At 49.3% G+C, this 13,946-nt stretch overlaps 1 protein-coding gene across 5 annotated transcripts in view; it reads left to right on the top strand.

Annotated features, from left to right (window-relative positions):
• Positions 1-13,946, top strand: part of Esrrb (estrogen related receptor, beta) — a 160,512-nt gene that overhangs the window by 114,140 nt on the left and 32,426 nt on the right. For 3 of the 5 annotated variants that reach the window (NM_001159500.1, NM_011934.4, XM_006515881.2), the window contains exon 3: positions 13,291-13,407. In NM_001159500.1, coding sequence (NP_001152972.1) covers positions 13,291-13,407 — 117 coding nt within the window. Of the gene's footprint in view, positions 1-7,894; positions 8,180-12,950; positions 13,063-13,290; positions 13,408-13,946 lie in introns of those variants that run through there. The other 2 variants (XM_006515883.3, XM_006515882.2) reach the window with 2 other exon arrangements.

Genomic DNA, 13,946 nt, shown 5'->3' on the forward strand with positions numbered 1-13,946 from the left:
TTACAGGCTTTGTTTCTTTCTGTCTCTGGGGCTTAGACATCAGGCTCTTGAACTTGGGCAATGGGAGTCTGCCCCCTCACAGACAAGCCCCTTTCTGTGGCTGGTATCATCTGACTTGTGGGGCCTTAGGGATCAGATTCCTGCCTGTGACGCTGACCCCAATCCCATACTGATGAAGGCTGTAGATGTTAGGTCTGAAGAGCAGCTCCAGGGCCCTGGCAGTCAACCTTGACCACACTAGCAGTGACTGCCTACCTTTTCACCGAGCGGGATCCTTCTTTTGCTTTTAAATGCATACGAAGGCGCCTCCAGTCCTCAAAATGTCCTCAACCCTCAGCCTCCCTCCCTTCTTCCCTTCCTCCTTTCAGTTATTTTTAGTGGTTACGATAGAGGGGCCATTTTCAGTGAGGTTCCCTCTTGGAGCCTCTAAGTCTTTACCCATTTCCAGCCCTTAGGATAACTCAGACACTGTTAGCACTGGTCTGATTTCCTGAGAGGGTAGGAAGCTTAGATTTGGAATCTCGTGATGCAAGACAGTTATTTTTTAGACAGAACTTCAAACTTGCAGTAATTCTCTCCTGCCTCAGCCTCCTGAGTGCTGGGATCACCATGCACAGATTTTGTTGTTGTTGTTGGTGGTGGTATTTTTATTACATTTGTTTACTGTGTACCACCACAGTTTGTGTCGAGGTCAGAGGATAACCACCCTGCGGGAGTCAGCCAGCCCTCTGTGTAGATCCTGAGGATCCCACATAGGTTTTCGATCATGGCAGCAAGTGCCTTTACTTGCTGGGCTGTCTCCAGTCCTTCAAAAATTAAGTGTGTGTGTGTCCCAATGTGTAAGAAGCCCTGGCAGGCCTCAAATTTTCTGCAGCTCATCTGCAAGTGGAGAGTGGCGCCACACCCAACTGATACTTTGTTTTGTTTTGAGATAGTCTCCTGCATCGCTGGCTTCCTTCCACTTTCCAAGTACTAGGGCCTGTTTTCATTTTTGAAAAGCTTTCCTGTGCGCATTTTGTGGGGTAGACTTTATCGAGTTTGCCCTTTGAATCTTGGGTCTTTGCCAGCCTTTCGAGCTACATTTTGAGTTGTTAGTGTTTCAGGTCCCTCTATCCTTCCGGGTTAATTGAATGTGTGTGATGCTCTTGTTTAGGTTTTTTAAAAAAAGCCATAACACATGTGTGTGTGTGTGTGTGTGTACACCATTAGGAAAAATTCTTTTACGTGTTAGTTTCCAGGTGTTGGGCTTAACTAGGCAGTACAGTGCTTTTGACTCCCAACACTTCAACTCACAATCCTGAGGGTACTAAAATTTGCCTCACATTTCTTTGTTTGCTTGTTGTTGCTGATTCATGCAGGTGACCAGTGTTGATTGCAGTCTTCAGACAGTGCCATTGATTTCTAGGAAGTTACTGAAAGGCCAGGCATGTTGGTGCATACCTTTAATCCCAGTACTCTGGAGGTAGAGGCAGACAGATCAGAGTTCAAGGCCAGCCTGGTCTTTAGTGGGAGATTTTATGTATGTATATATATGAGTTTGTGTTGAGTGCCAATCATTGCACTGGGGACTGAGCCAGGGCCCCTACTCTAGCCTCTCCGATGTGACAAAGAAGTCAAGGAACAGACTGAGATGGATCAGCCTTTAGTGACAGATGGAGACCAAAGGTGAGGGAGGGTCTGGGAAGAAATAGCTCTCAGGGTAAGTTGAGGCCCAGGTAAGAACTCTGGGATCCAGTGCTGTGAGCAGAGGAAACTTCAGGTGTTTCAAGGACCAAACTGTGACTTTGTGAGCCAGTCAGTGAAAGCTTCATCTCAGCTGCTCCAGAGGCCGAAGCAGGATTGCTTGAATCCCGGACGTTCAAGGCCAGCTTGGATGTGAGGTATCATAAAAAACATCTCCTTAAAAATGATACTTGTGCACCTGGGGGAAGGTTGTCTGCACATGCATGCCTGGTGCCTATGGAGGCCAAAGGAGGTCCTCAGATCTCAGGAGCTGGAGTGAGAGGCAGTTGTGACACACACACACACACACACACCTTTTTATTTGAGACTGATTTTCTCTGAGTAGCACTGGCTGTCCTGGAACTTGCTCTGTAGATCAGACTGGCCTTAAACTTTGAGATCCTCCTGCCTCTACCTCCCGAGTGCTGGGATTAAGGACACCTGGCTAAAGTTGTGAGCCCTTTAATGTAGGTTCTAGGAACGGAACTTGGGTCCTCTGCAATAGCAGTATGTGTCCTGACTCGCTGAGCCATCTTTCCAGCGGCCACCTCCACCCCTTCATTTTCTTTCCTTTCCTTTGCTTTGCTTTAGGGATAAGGTCTCTTTGTGGTCTCGGCTGGTCTAGAACTTGACATGTAGAGCAGATCTTCCTGCTTCCACCTTCCAAGTGCTGGGATCAAAGGTGTGCATTACCTACGACCTCTGCACTGATTTTTTTTCCCCAAGAGTGGGAACTGAGAGTGTGGCCTAGTGGTGGGACAGATACTTAGCATGTGTGAGGCTTGGGTTCAGTCCCCAGCGCAGGAAAGAAGGGCAGTGTGGGGCACGAAGCCAATCTGTACCCACCCAGACCGCCTGGAAGAGGTGATCAATGCAGCAGGAGTGAGACACCCTGCTGACACCTACCTGGATCTGTCATTTAAGACTAGGAGCAAGTGAGGAGTCCTGGCTTGGAGCGCCTGCCCACCAGAGGCACAGCTGCAGGCTCAGCTCAGTGGGGAAAGTCTCCACGGAGCAGGGCTGAGCCATGACTGATGGGTTGTTCTGTCTGGGACCACCTCCAGGCCTTTTGTCTTAGAGAATGAGGCTGGTAGGTGAATCCTGGGGGAACCCAGGACAGGCATGGGGACAAAGCCCAGGATCTGAAGCAGCTTGCAGGCCAGTGACAAGCCAGCTGGCTGACCTTGGACAGGGGCTCGAGTCCCCTGGCCTCAAATTCCCTGCCATCAGAGTCTGTTAAAATGGAGCCACCAGAAAATGGGAAGAGCAGCTCATGATCCTCTGTTGAAGACCGGTGGATGCACTCAGGATGTGGCTTTGACTTGGTGAGAGTCCAAGGAGGGCAGTTTAAACAAATTCACAATCATATCCATACAGTTTTGTGTTTTTGTTTTTTGAGCTGTATCCTTGTGAACTGTATCCTTGTGAACTAGTGACTCTTTGAACTTTCATTTCTTTATTAGCAAGACACTGCTATTAAATATCTCCGCCCCCTCAAGTGTTATTGCTGAAACTGAGCCATGGGCATAATGTGTGTAACTTACTGCCCGCCCGGTTTGTAATCTCTAGGAAATGAACAGTTCACTGGGCTTGACCTAAGGAAGCGTTGAAGGTTTCTGAATAGGGAATAAGATGTCCTCTTAGCAAAAGAATTTTGGCAGTGATGGGAAGGAAGGATCTAGATGCCAAGTATATCTGAGGGAAGAGGATGGAGTTAGGTACCATTCAGTCAGAGGAGAGTCCAGAAGGGAGGAGAGCGGCAGAGGGTTCAGAGCACAGTGGCTGGTGACACTCTGCTAGAGGCAGGTGCAAGGGCATGTGGGAAAAGAAACATAGATGGTGGGATCGAGGCTGAAGGGTGAGGAATAGAGGAAAGTTATGAAATAGATAAGATTCTGGATGCACACAAATCTGATCAGTTCAGGGACAGTTGAGAGACACTGGAGTCCAGGACCATGTGCTCTGAGCTTTAGGTAAAAAAAAAAAGAGATCCAGGGCTGTGGCTATCTCTCGTTGTGTGTTGTCCCCCCACCCACCACCACCTATTTGGCTTCCTTGGAAATGCAAATTTAGGGTCCTACCCCCTGGACTGAACAACTTGTGAGAGACTTGTGACTACCACGCCCAGCCAGCTCTGTGGGCAGGTAGGGAGGTGGAGGGGTGATGGGAAGGAGGGGTGATGGGAAGGAGGGAGGGAGAGCCCTAAAAGGAGTTGAGAACACCATCCCATCAGTTCTGAAACACTGGCTCGCCCTGTTTGTGGCTGAGCACGCACACCTGTCCGGATGATGGTGAGGTGAGCAGCCTCATGTGCACACAGGAAACTCCTAGAATCTGGGGAAGACTGAGGTAGCAGTGGTTGCTCCTGTAAAGGAACAGATTGTCCACTCCTCCTTAGGAAGTTAAGGCCTGTGAACTGATGACCTTAGTAAGCAAATACAAATAAAAAACTCCTTAGAAGGAGCCAGGCGTGGTGGCGCATGCCTTTTAATCCCAGCACTCGGGAGGCAGAGGCAGGAGGATTTCTGAGTTTGAGGCCAGCCTGGTCTACATACAGAGTGAGTTCCAGGACAGCCAGGGGGATACAGAGAAACCCTGTCTCGAAAAAAACAAAACCAAAACAAAACTCCTTAGAGCATATAAATATATATGACAGGGTCTCTCTACACAGTCTGGCTGTGCTGAAACTTGCACTGTAGACCAGGCAGGGTGGATCTCTGCCTTCAGGGTGCTGGGATTAAAGGAGTGCACACCACACTGCCTGGAGCAGAGGTTTTAACTGGTGGAGTTCTCTTTTTCTTTCTTGGCGCCACATTGAAAGTTCATTTTAAGACCTGTGGTGGCACCTTCAAGGTCAATGGCTACACAGCAAGTTTGAAGCCAGCTGGTCATAAATGAGACCCTGACTCAAAAATATCGAGTGTTTTTAATCCCAGCATGCAAGAGGCAGAGGCAGGCAGATCTCTATGAGTTTGAGGCCAACCTGGTCTATAGTGTGAGTTACAGGACAACCGGGGCAGCACAGGGCCATCTTGAAAAACCAAACTAAACCAAACAAAACCACAAAGGACTCTAAAGTCCTTACAGAATTCTTCAGTTCAGATAGGGAGGGAGAGCAACACAGCCGAATTACATCAGTTGCTGTCAGTGGGAAAGATGGAAGGGAGGAAGGAATTGTCCTGAAGGCCACATGGACAGACCCAGAACTGGGAGGAGATTGCCTGGAGGGACAAATGAAGGAGTTTGGGGTGTAGGGAGTTGACAGGTTCCAGGTTTCACGGGCGTCATAGATGGTATTGGTTATTCAGGTTTTCCCGGAGCCTCTGTGAGGAAGGATAAGGTTACCCTGGTCAGAGGTCCCCGCATAAAGGGCTTTGCTCTGGCGTTTTGATTTCTTCCTTTGCATGACCGACTGATATGCTGTTCTCTTAGTTCAGAGTTTGCAGAGGACCAAACCTAGGGCTCTCGGCCTGCCAGGTAAAAGGCCTCTCTATCACAGAGCTACACCCCAGGCCACAGAATTTCTTAAGTTTTCATCAGGTATCATTTAAAGATAACTAAAGACCATATAGAAACACTGGTTCTCTTTTTTAAAATTGGTGTTCCGCTTTGTTTATCATGTGTGCGCCCTTATGCCACAGCGCACACGCACACATGTAGAGATCAGAACTTGGAGGACTTGGTAGATCTCTGCCCCGGAAGTCTTGATCCTTCTCAGGTTCTCAGGCCTGGACACAAACACCTTTACTCACAGAGCTATCTTATCTCGGTGGTCTTAGAAATACAAATGTCTAAGGGAAGATAAGAGCAGAGCCCGGCCCATCTCGGTACCTTATCCAAAGATAATCTTTAAAGAAACCCAACCCAACCAAACCAAACCAAACAACAACCAAACCAAAACAAACAAACCTAACAACAACAACCAAACCCCTCTAGCATATTCTCTGTTACTGTCTTTATCGCTTCCCTCCGGTACTTACTGCCTTAGATAGCTTAACTTTTTCAAAATAGGGTCACTTGCAGTTCAGGCTTGCCTTGAACTCCCAACCGCTTAGCCCTGAAGTTATAGTTATATGTGTGTGTCATTACACCCAGTCTTCCTGTTTGTCTGTCCCTACCCTTGTCCACCACCCCCCCCCCAATCATTTCCTCCACTTATTCGGTTAAAACCTATTTTCCTGTTTTCCTTCTTGCTTTGCCATCCTCTTGTTTCTAGGTTAAATGATGGTTTTGGTTTCTTCCACCTTTTGTAGTTTTTGTTCCCTGTGAGGCCCGGGCTGCTTGAGCATGCTGGAGAGGACTCGCTTCTTTTCTTTTCTTTTCTTTTCTTTTCTTTTCTTTTCTTTTCTTTTCTTTTCTTTTCTCTTCTCTTTTTAAAAGATTTATTTATTTGAGTACACTGTAGCTGTCTAAAAAACACAGTAGAAGAGGGCATCAGATCCCATTACAGATGGTTGTGAGCCACCATGTGATTGCTGGGAATTGAACTCAGGACCTCTGGAAGTGCTCTTAACCACTGAGCCATTTCTCCAGCCTGGAAAGGACTGTATATATATTTTTTTAACCCTTGGACTCCTACTATATTCACACCTTGGTTTATGTGGGATTCTGGCTGACTGTCACCACCACCTGCCACTCTCCTAACCTGGACACTTGTTGTTAAGGAGAAAAGCAAGGGCAGGGAACGCGATGCAGGTACTTCCCCTGAGAGCAAAGTGCAGCTCAGGTTGATCTGGGGCTCACCGTGTAGCCTGTGCTGGCTGGGAACTCCATTCCAATCCTTCTGCTGTGATATCCCCAGAGCTTGGCTGACATAACCTTTATAACTCTTGCACACCCTGGAAATCGGTAGAGATGCAGTTCCCAGGTTGCCCTCTCTCTGGCATGGGGTTCTGAGTGTGACAGGGCATGAAAGGTGTTCCTTTGCTTATCTTACCCTGTGCACATGCTGTTCCTGCAGAGCAGAGCCCTCTGTATCCCTCTCTTGGTGTGTGGGGGAGTCCTCTGGTTTGGCTATGGAGGGGGCCGAGCAGTCCCACCGTCCATTCCCGTTTTGTCTCCCGCTTCCCTGCTTCACTTATCTTTGCCTTTGATCCTGTGTCTAGGACATCTTTGGTTCATGTTCTCCACTGACTGTCAGTTTCCTCCTGTGTAGACCTTGGAGGGACCCTTGGTGGCCAGGAGGAGGCTGCAGAGCTGGTTTGCTTCAGCCAGACACTCCCTCTGCACACACTTCCAGGAAATCTGTTTTCCGCTCGGGCCGCCACCTATCTTGCATTATCTTGAATCTTCTGTGCCTGAGGCCCTGTGAGGGAGCGGATCTTCCTCCTTCCAGGTCCTTCCTTTTTGAAGCTATTCCCTTTATCCTGTTTTGTTTTGTTTTGTTTTTCGAGACAGGGTTTCTCTCTATAGCCCTGGCTATCCTGGATCTCACTCTGTAGACCAGGCTGGCCTCGAACTCAGAAATCCGCCTGCTTCTGCCTCCCGAGTGCTGGGATTAAAGGCACGAGCCACCACGCCCGGCTTTATCCTTTATTTTTATCTTGTGTCTGTATGTGTGCGTGGAGGTCAGAGTACAGCTTTCACGTGTCTGTTCCCTCCTTCCGTGGGTTCCAAGGATGAAATCCAAGTCTTCCAGCTTAGAGGCAAGCTCTTTTACCAAATGGGAGGTGGTCTCGAAGATCCGACAGCTTCTCATCTGCATCCATTTGAGCTTTGGGACTTTTTACTTTCTCCTCTGTCCTGTTCCTCTCCCCACCCTCCCTTCCTTTTGAGAAAGGGTCTCCCGTATCCCAGACATGCCTCGTACTCAGTACATAGCCAAGAGTGGCCTCAACTCTTGGTCCTCATTTTTTTTTACTGGGATCATGGGTGTGCCATGCTCATGCTATTTTGGTGAACATCACAGGGCCTGACAAAGCTAGACAAGGACTCTGACAACTGAGGTACATGCCTAGTGCCTCTACCTGCTCCATTCCCCAAACTCTCCCTGTTGGGGCAACCTTTAACAAGCTTGGGGAAGGTACGGAGATGTGTGTTTCATTGTGGCTGCCTGGAAGGGACGGAGATAGCAGAGGCCACACTGCTTTACAACACAGACTGAGTGAGAACTGGCCCATTGGAATGTCGCCTCTGGGGAAGAAGGAGGCTGGAAAGGGCCTTGGGAGCAAATTGTGTAAGACTCCAGAAACTTCCTTCCTCAGTGTTGGACCCAAGAGGCAGGCTGGGGAGTCACTCTCTTTGACATGCCGAGGAAAATGGAGCAGGACTTCCCGAGGATGGTTTCAATTTGAGGAAGCTGAGAAGCCCAGAGGCAGTGTGCAAGTCCAGGACAGACAGACCATCTGTCCCAGTGCAGAGCACTGCCACGGTGTGATGGAGAATCCACACAGGACAGAGGGTTGAGGCCAGGGGACCACACAGACAGAAAGGGATGTCTGTGGCCTACAGGACTGAGGTGAGTGAGAGCTAAGCCTTTCTCTGCAGCTGCTCACCACAGCCCTTGAGGTCAGCTGGGGCCTTGGAACCGTTTGAGCTTAACAGCTCCTCGGAGCCTGAGCGGGATGGGGCTGCTGGCTTGCTTACAGCCACAAGGACAGCTGCTGGGGCTTCCCCTGGGGTTCCCTTCTCAGGGTGGCCTAGGATCAAAGAGACTACCCCCTCTGCCTCAGGGTCACACTGAGTTCCAGCTCAGCTCCGAATGTTCCTCAGGCACAAACAGGAGCTGAGGTCCAGCCACACCCATAGATAGATTATAGTGCTCTCAAGTGTCCTTGGGTGGACAGGACAGCCTCTGTGTGGCACTGATGGGCCAGATGCCAGCATCCTCTGCATCTATTCCAGCAGATCTGCCTGGATGTACGATTCAGTTTGCTAGCCTTGCCTGCTTGGATGCCAGGGGTCTGGTGTGCTGAGCTCATCCAACTTTGAGATGGAAACTATACCCATTTTATAGATGAGGAAACTGAGGCTCAGACAAGTTAGGAGACTCAGTTTGGGACCTGAGCTTGTGCTAGCTGTTGGCTAATGTCCCTGTCCTATGAGGATCTGTTCACTAACTTAGTCACAGCTGAGTCAATGGTGATGTGTGTGCGCGTATGTGCCCCACCAATGTCCCCTCCCTGTGCTGAGTTCTCCCAGACTTCCCTTGAGACCTCGGGAACAATGATGAATTAATCTCATCACTTTATCAAGGAGGCACTTAGAGAAATTACAAGAGGAGGCCACCAGCCTGGTTTTGCTGGCAGCCAGCCGCCGGGCCCATAAAACAAATTGAAAGGAACCAAATAAATAAGTAGAATTAGGGACACACACACATGCACTCCCGTGTGTCTGTGGGTATGCGTGCGCACACTTGTACCCTGAAAGGTCAAGAGCATTGTTAGCACTCTGGCCCCAGGAAGCCCTCTTGTCCTGTTTGTCACCTTGCCTTAGGAGGACAGCACAATCAAACCCACCCCAACCCCGTTCTGAGCAATAGCCCATGGCCCTGCAGCTGAGAGCAGGGCACAGAGGTTTGCACTGTGCAAGTCCCAAGCAGGCCACCAGGGTTCAGTCCTTAGGCTGTTTCGGCTAAGGACAACAAAATCCCCAGACTCTCATGGTATAACCTACCCCAGCCTGATGTGGCCTTCCTACCACACTATCCCTGACTCTCATCTGTAAGAAGTGTGGGATGTTAAGTTAAAGACAATTTATGTTGATCAGGGCTGCAGCTGGGTTACTCAACGCCTGGTTATTTAGTGGTTAGCGTCCCATGGGTACTTATGAGTGTCAGGTACTTGATCTGTCAAGAGGAAGTGGCAGCCTGCATGAGGAAATAGAGGACACAGACAGCTGGGCAGCGTGGCGAGGTCAGCACAGAGAAGCAATACCTTCCCAGTGGGCTCTGGATTGGTGGCTGCAGGCCTGGGACAGAGGGTACTTGGTGGGCCTGCCTGTTTGCCAGTTCCAGAATTAGGCATGTACAGTGCTGGGGAGTGGGAGGAGCTTGGGGCTGTGCATGCTGTGGGGATGGTGGGGTGGGATAGGGGACAGCCTACCGAGCCTCAATACCTACACACATGGAACAGATGCATCAGCGGAGCCTGTGTGCCTCCTCTCATTTATCTTTTAATATTACCATGCATAGCCTGGTGTAGAGACACATCTGTAATCCAACTACTGAGTTTGAGGACAGCCTGGGCTACAGAGTAAGACCTTGTCTCAAAAATTAAAGATTACTGAAAAACCCCCAACAAACAGAAACTGCATTTATATAGGTTGACATTACTACCACACCTCAGTTGACTTCCTACAAAATTTCACAAGTGAGTTCTAAGAAATAACACTAGAGGGGTTGGCGAGAAGGCTCTGTGGGTGCTTGCTGCTAAGGTTGATGATGACCTGAGTTTGATTGAGCCTCAGGGTCCACATGTTGGAAGGAGAGAACCAGAAGTTGTGCTCTGATCATGCAACAGAGAGAGAGAGAGAGAGAGAGAGGGAGAGAGGGAGAGAGAGAGAGAGAGAGAGGGAGAGGGAGAGAGAGAGAGAGAGAGATCATTGGTTGAGGGCTGGGGAAAGGAATGAGAACATGTGTGAGAAAATAGTCCCAATGTCCACAGGGGTTGGGGGGTTCCCCGGCCTGTGCTGTGGAGCTAAGGGGATGCTGCAGTGCTGTGGTAACTTGGGCCCATCCCTGACACTGCGTCAGAGCCCTTATGGTCCAGGAGTCATAGACCTGGCAGAGTTCCCATATCCCACACCAGGAGGCTGTGGTGTGCAAAATGCCCTGGGCCACTTACCTCCCCTCCCAGTCACCAGGCCACCCGAGCTGTAGGTTATCAACAGCCTGCCTCTGTTGGTGAGGTACTTCCCAATTCTGTCAAGTTCCTTGGGAGGTACAGGGGAGGGGTGTATATAGGGTTTCTGGGCCTGGGGTAGTTCATTTTGGCTTCCTGAGTCTCTGTCTTAGTCAGGGTTTCTATTCCTGCACAAACATCATGACCAAGAAGCAAGTTGGGAAGGAAAGGGTTTATTCGGCTTACATTTCGATACGCTGTTCATCACCAAGGAACTCAAACAGGTCAGGAAGCAGGAGCTAATGCAGAGGCCATGGAGGGATATTCCTTACTGGCTTACCTCCCCTGGCTTGCTCAGCCTGCCCTCTTATATCCAATATTACCAGCCCAGAGATGGTCCCACCCACAAGGGCTCTTTCTCCCTTGATCACTAATTGAGAAAATGCCTTACAGTTGGATCTCATGAAGGCATTTCCTCAACTGAAGCTCCTTTCTCTGTGATAACTCCAGCTGTGTCAAGTTGACACAAAACTAGCCAGTACAATCTCCATTCCTTGGTCTGTGAATTGGGCACTGATAGGCCAGCTCAGAGTTGTGCTAAGGGTCTAGAGAGCTGATCCAGAGGCTGCACATAGTAGGTAGACGGGGAGCCAGGGCAGGTCCCCAGCTTCTCCCTCGATCTCTGGGATGGATTGAGGACCTGGTGCCTTTCTGTTGTTCCTCTTCTAGTACCAGGCGTGTTGTAGGCACATAGCCCACATTTGTTAAATAGGTGTTGAATAGACAGGGAAGCCAGAGTAGACACTGTCCCTGTGTCAGGAAGGCAGCCATATTTGCAGGATGAACATGTGTTTATAAACCAACCAGCCCATGTGCTGAGTGGTTTGTTGTTTGAGACAGTCTGGATGTGTAGCTCTGGTTGCCCTCCAACTATTGAGCATCCTTCGTTATCTCCCCAGGTGCTGGGACAAAGTGAATGGGTTGCCGTACTTAGACAGTGGTTCTGTATGAGACAGGCTATGTAGTTTTTTGTGTTTTTTTTTTTTGTTTTTTGTTTTTTTTTTGAGATAGGCTGTGTATCTATGGTATGTGTATATCTAGACTGCCCTCCGACTCCTGGTCTGTAGCTAATGGTGACCTTGAATTTCTCACCCTCCTGCCTCTACCTCCATGTGCTAGATCACCAGCAGGCCTGGTGTATGTGTTGTAACCCGCAACCAAGGACTTCGAGACATTAAGCAAGTACTTACAGCCGAGTGATGTCTTCAGACCCATTTTGTTCTGAAGACAGGGTCTCCTAATTCAGGCTGGCCTTGTACTTGATTCCTAGACAAGAATGACTTGACCCCTGACCTTCTTCCTGCCTCCACTTCCCACCCAGCTGCTGAAATTGCAGAGCCAGTGAGATGGCTCACTGGGTGAAGGCAGTGTGCCGGCAAGCCTGAAGACCTAAGTACAATCCCCACGAACCTCGTGGTGGGTGGAGAAAACCATCTCCTCAAAGGTTGTCTTCACACACACACACACACACACACACACACATAACCAAATGTTTAATAGTAAAAAAAAAAAAAAAAAAAGACAGGAACATAAACTATCATGTCTAATCTGGGCTACAATTTTTATTTTTATTTTTTTGAGACAGGGTCTCACTGTGTAGTCCTGGCTGACCTCAAACTCAGAGATTGGCCTGCTTCTGCAGGCATTAAAGGTGGGCACCACCACATCCAACCTAGGCTACAATTTTTTCAAGACAGGGTTTCTCTGCAGCCCTGGCTGTCTTGGAATTCAGGCTGGCCTTGAACTCACAGAGATCTGCCTCCTGGATGCTGGGATGAAAGGCATGTGCCAAGGCTACATTTTTTGTTGTTGTTGTTGTTTTTCCTTCTTTTTCTTTTGGTTTTTTGAGACAGGGTTTCTCTGTGTAGCCCTGGCTGTCCTAGAACTCACTTTATAGACCAGGCTGGCCTCGAACTCAGAAATCTGTCTGCCTTTGCCTTCCGAGTGCTGAGATTAAAGGTGTGCGCCACCACTGCCCAGCTGTTTTTGGTTTTTCAAGACAGGGTTTCTCTGTGTAGTCCCTGGCTGTCCTGGAACGCACTCTGTAGACCAGGCTGGCCTCAAACTGAGAAATCTGCCTGCCTCTGCCTCCCAAGTGTTGGGGATTAAAGGCATGCATGTGCCATCACTGCCTGGCCAAGGCTGCAGTTTTTAAAAAGTGATCTTTCACATAAGATTTTGCTTAACCCTTCCTTCAGGAGCTAACAACTGTTTTGTAGATGAGAGAACTAAGGCTAGGTGACCAGAAAGTGTTTCCTAGACCCAGTGGGGGACAGAGTCCAGGTCCTTCCAGAGTTTCCTGGGCTTTTCCTAGTGACTGGTGCAAGGCAGCGTCTGGAGGAGGAGCTGGGGTGGTCTGTGTTAATGTTCAGCTCTGCAAGGTGGCTCTTTTCCTGAGGTAAAATGCTGACTCAGCATATTTTGATTCCACCCCTCCCCCAAATCTCGTGGCCGTTTCAGAACTCTGAGAGACCATTCTCAGAAGAACATTTTTCTGCAGGTGGCTTTTTGGCCTCCCCCTGCTCACTGGCTGGAATTGGCATAGGAGAGTTTGAAGCATTCTGACAGCCACTTAGGACCCTGCTTCTAGAAACAATTCCCGATGCAACCCTGGGGTGGGGGGAGGGCAAGTCAGCTCTGGCCAATTAATGCCCAGATTGTCAACCTAATTGGTCGGGGATCCTGGACAAACCACAGATACCTGGCAACCATCTCTCTGTCATTGCAGGCAACATCGAGTACAACTGCCCGGCCACCAATGAATGTGAGATCACCAAACGGAGGCGCAAGTCCTGTCAGGCCTGCCGATTCATGAAATGCCTCAAAGTGGGGATGCTGAAGGAAGGTAAGAGGCCCATAGCCAAGCACCAGGGTCGGGGCTCCACTTGGTTTGTCTTGGTGGGGAGGGTCAGACCTGTGTAAGGGTGCTATAGGCTGAGGGCCTCACCAAGGACCTTCCCAAGGGCAGTATGTGCGTACATGCAGCTATAGGCTGCTTTGCATCATAGCTGTCATATCATAGCCTGCTGGGCATCTCTTCTTAGAAAGCTGTGGGCCAGCAGTATGGAAGCCCAGAGGTCCTAAGGATCCTTTTGGGACTTCAGACCCTATTTGGAGCCTCAGCTGTAAGCTTGTCATTCTGGGACATCCTCATTTGGACTAGCAGCCTCTCACCCACATCTACCCCCACCCATCTTGTCAAGTGACCTTAGACTGGTCCTCACTCAGGTTTGCAGGTAAGCCCTTGCACTCTCCAGAGTTGCTCCATGCCATAGGTGACCCAAGTGCCAACTGAGTTTTATTTAGTTCCATGGAGCCCGGGTGTTTGGTTCTTTTATTTTATTTATATCTTTGGCTCTATGAATAGCTTTTATCCTTCATAGA

This window comes from Mus musculus, chromosome 12 (genome assembly GCF_000001635.26).
Source record: "Mus musculus strain C57BL/6J chromosome 12, GRCm38.p6 C57BL/6J".
Taxonomy (NCBI): Eukaryota; Metazoa; Chordata; class Mammalia; order Rodentia; family Muridae; genus Mus; species Mus musculus.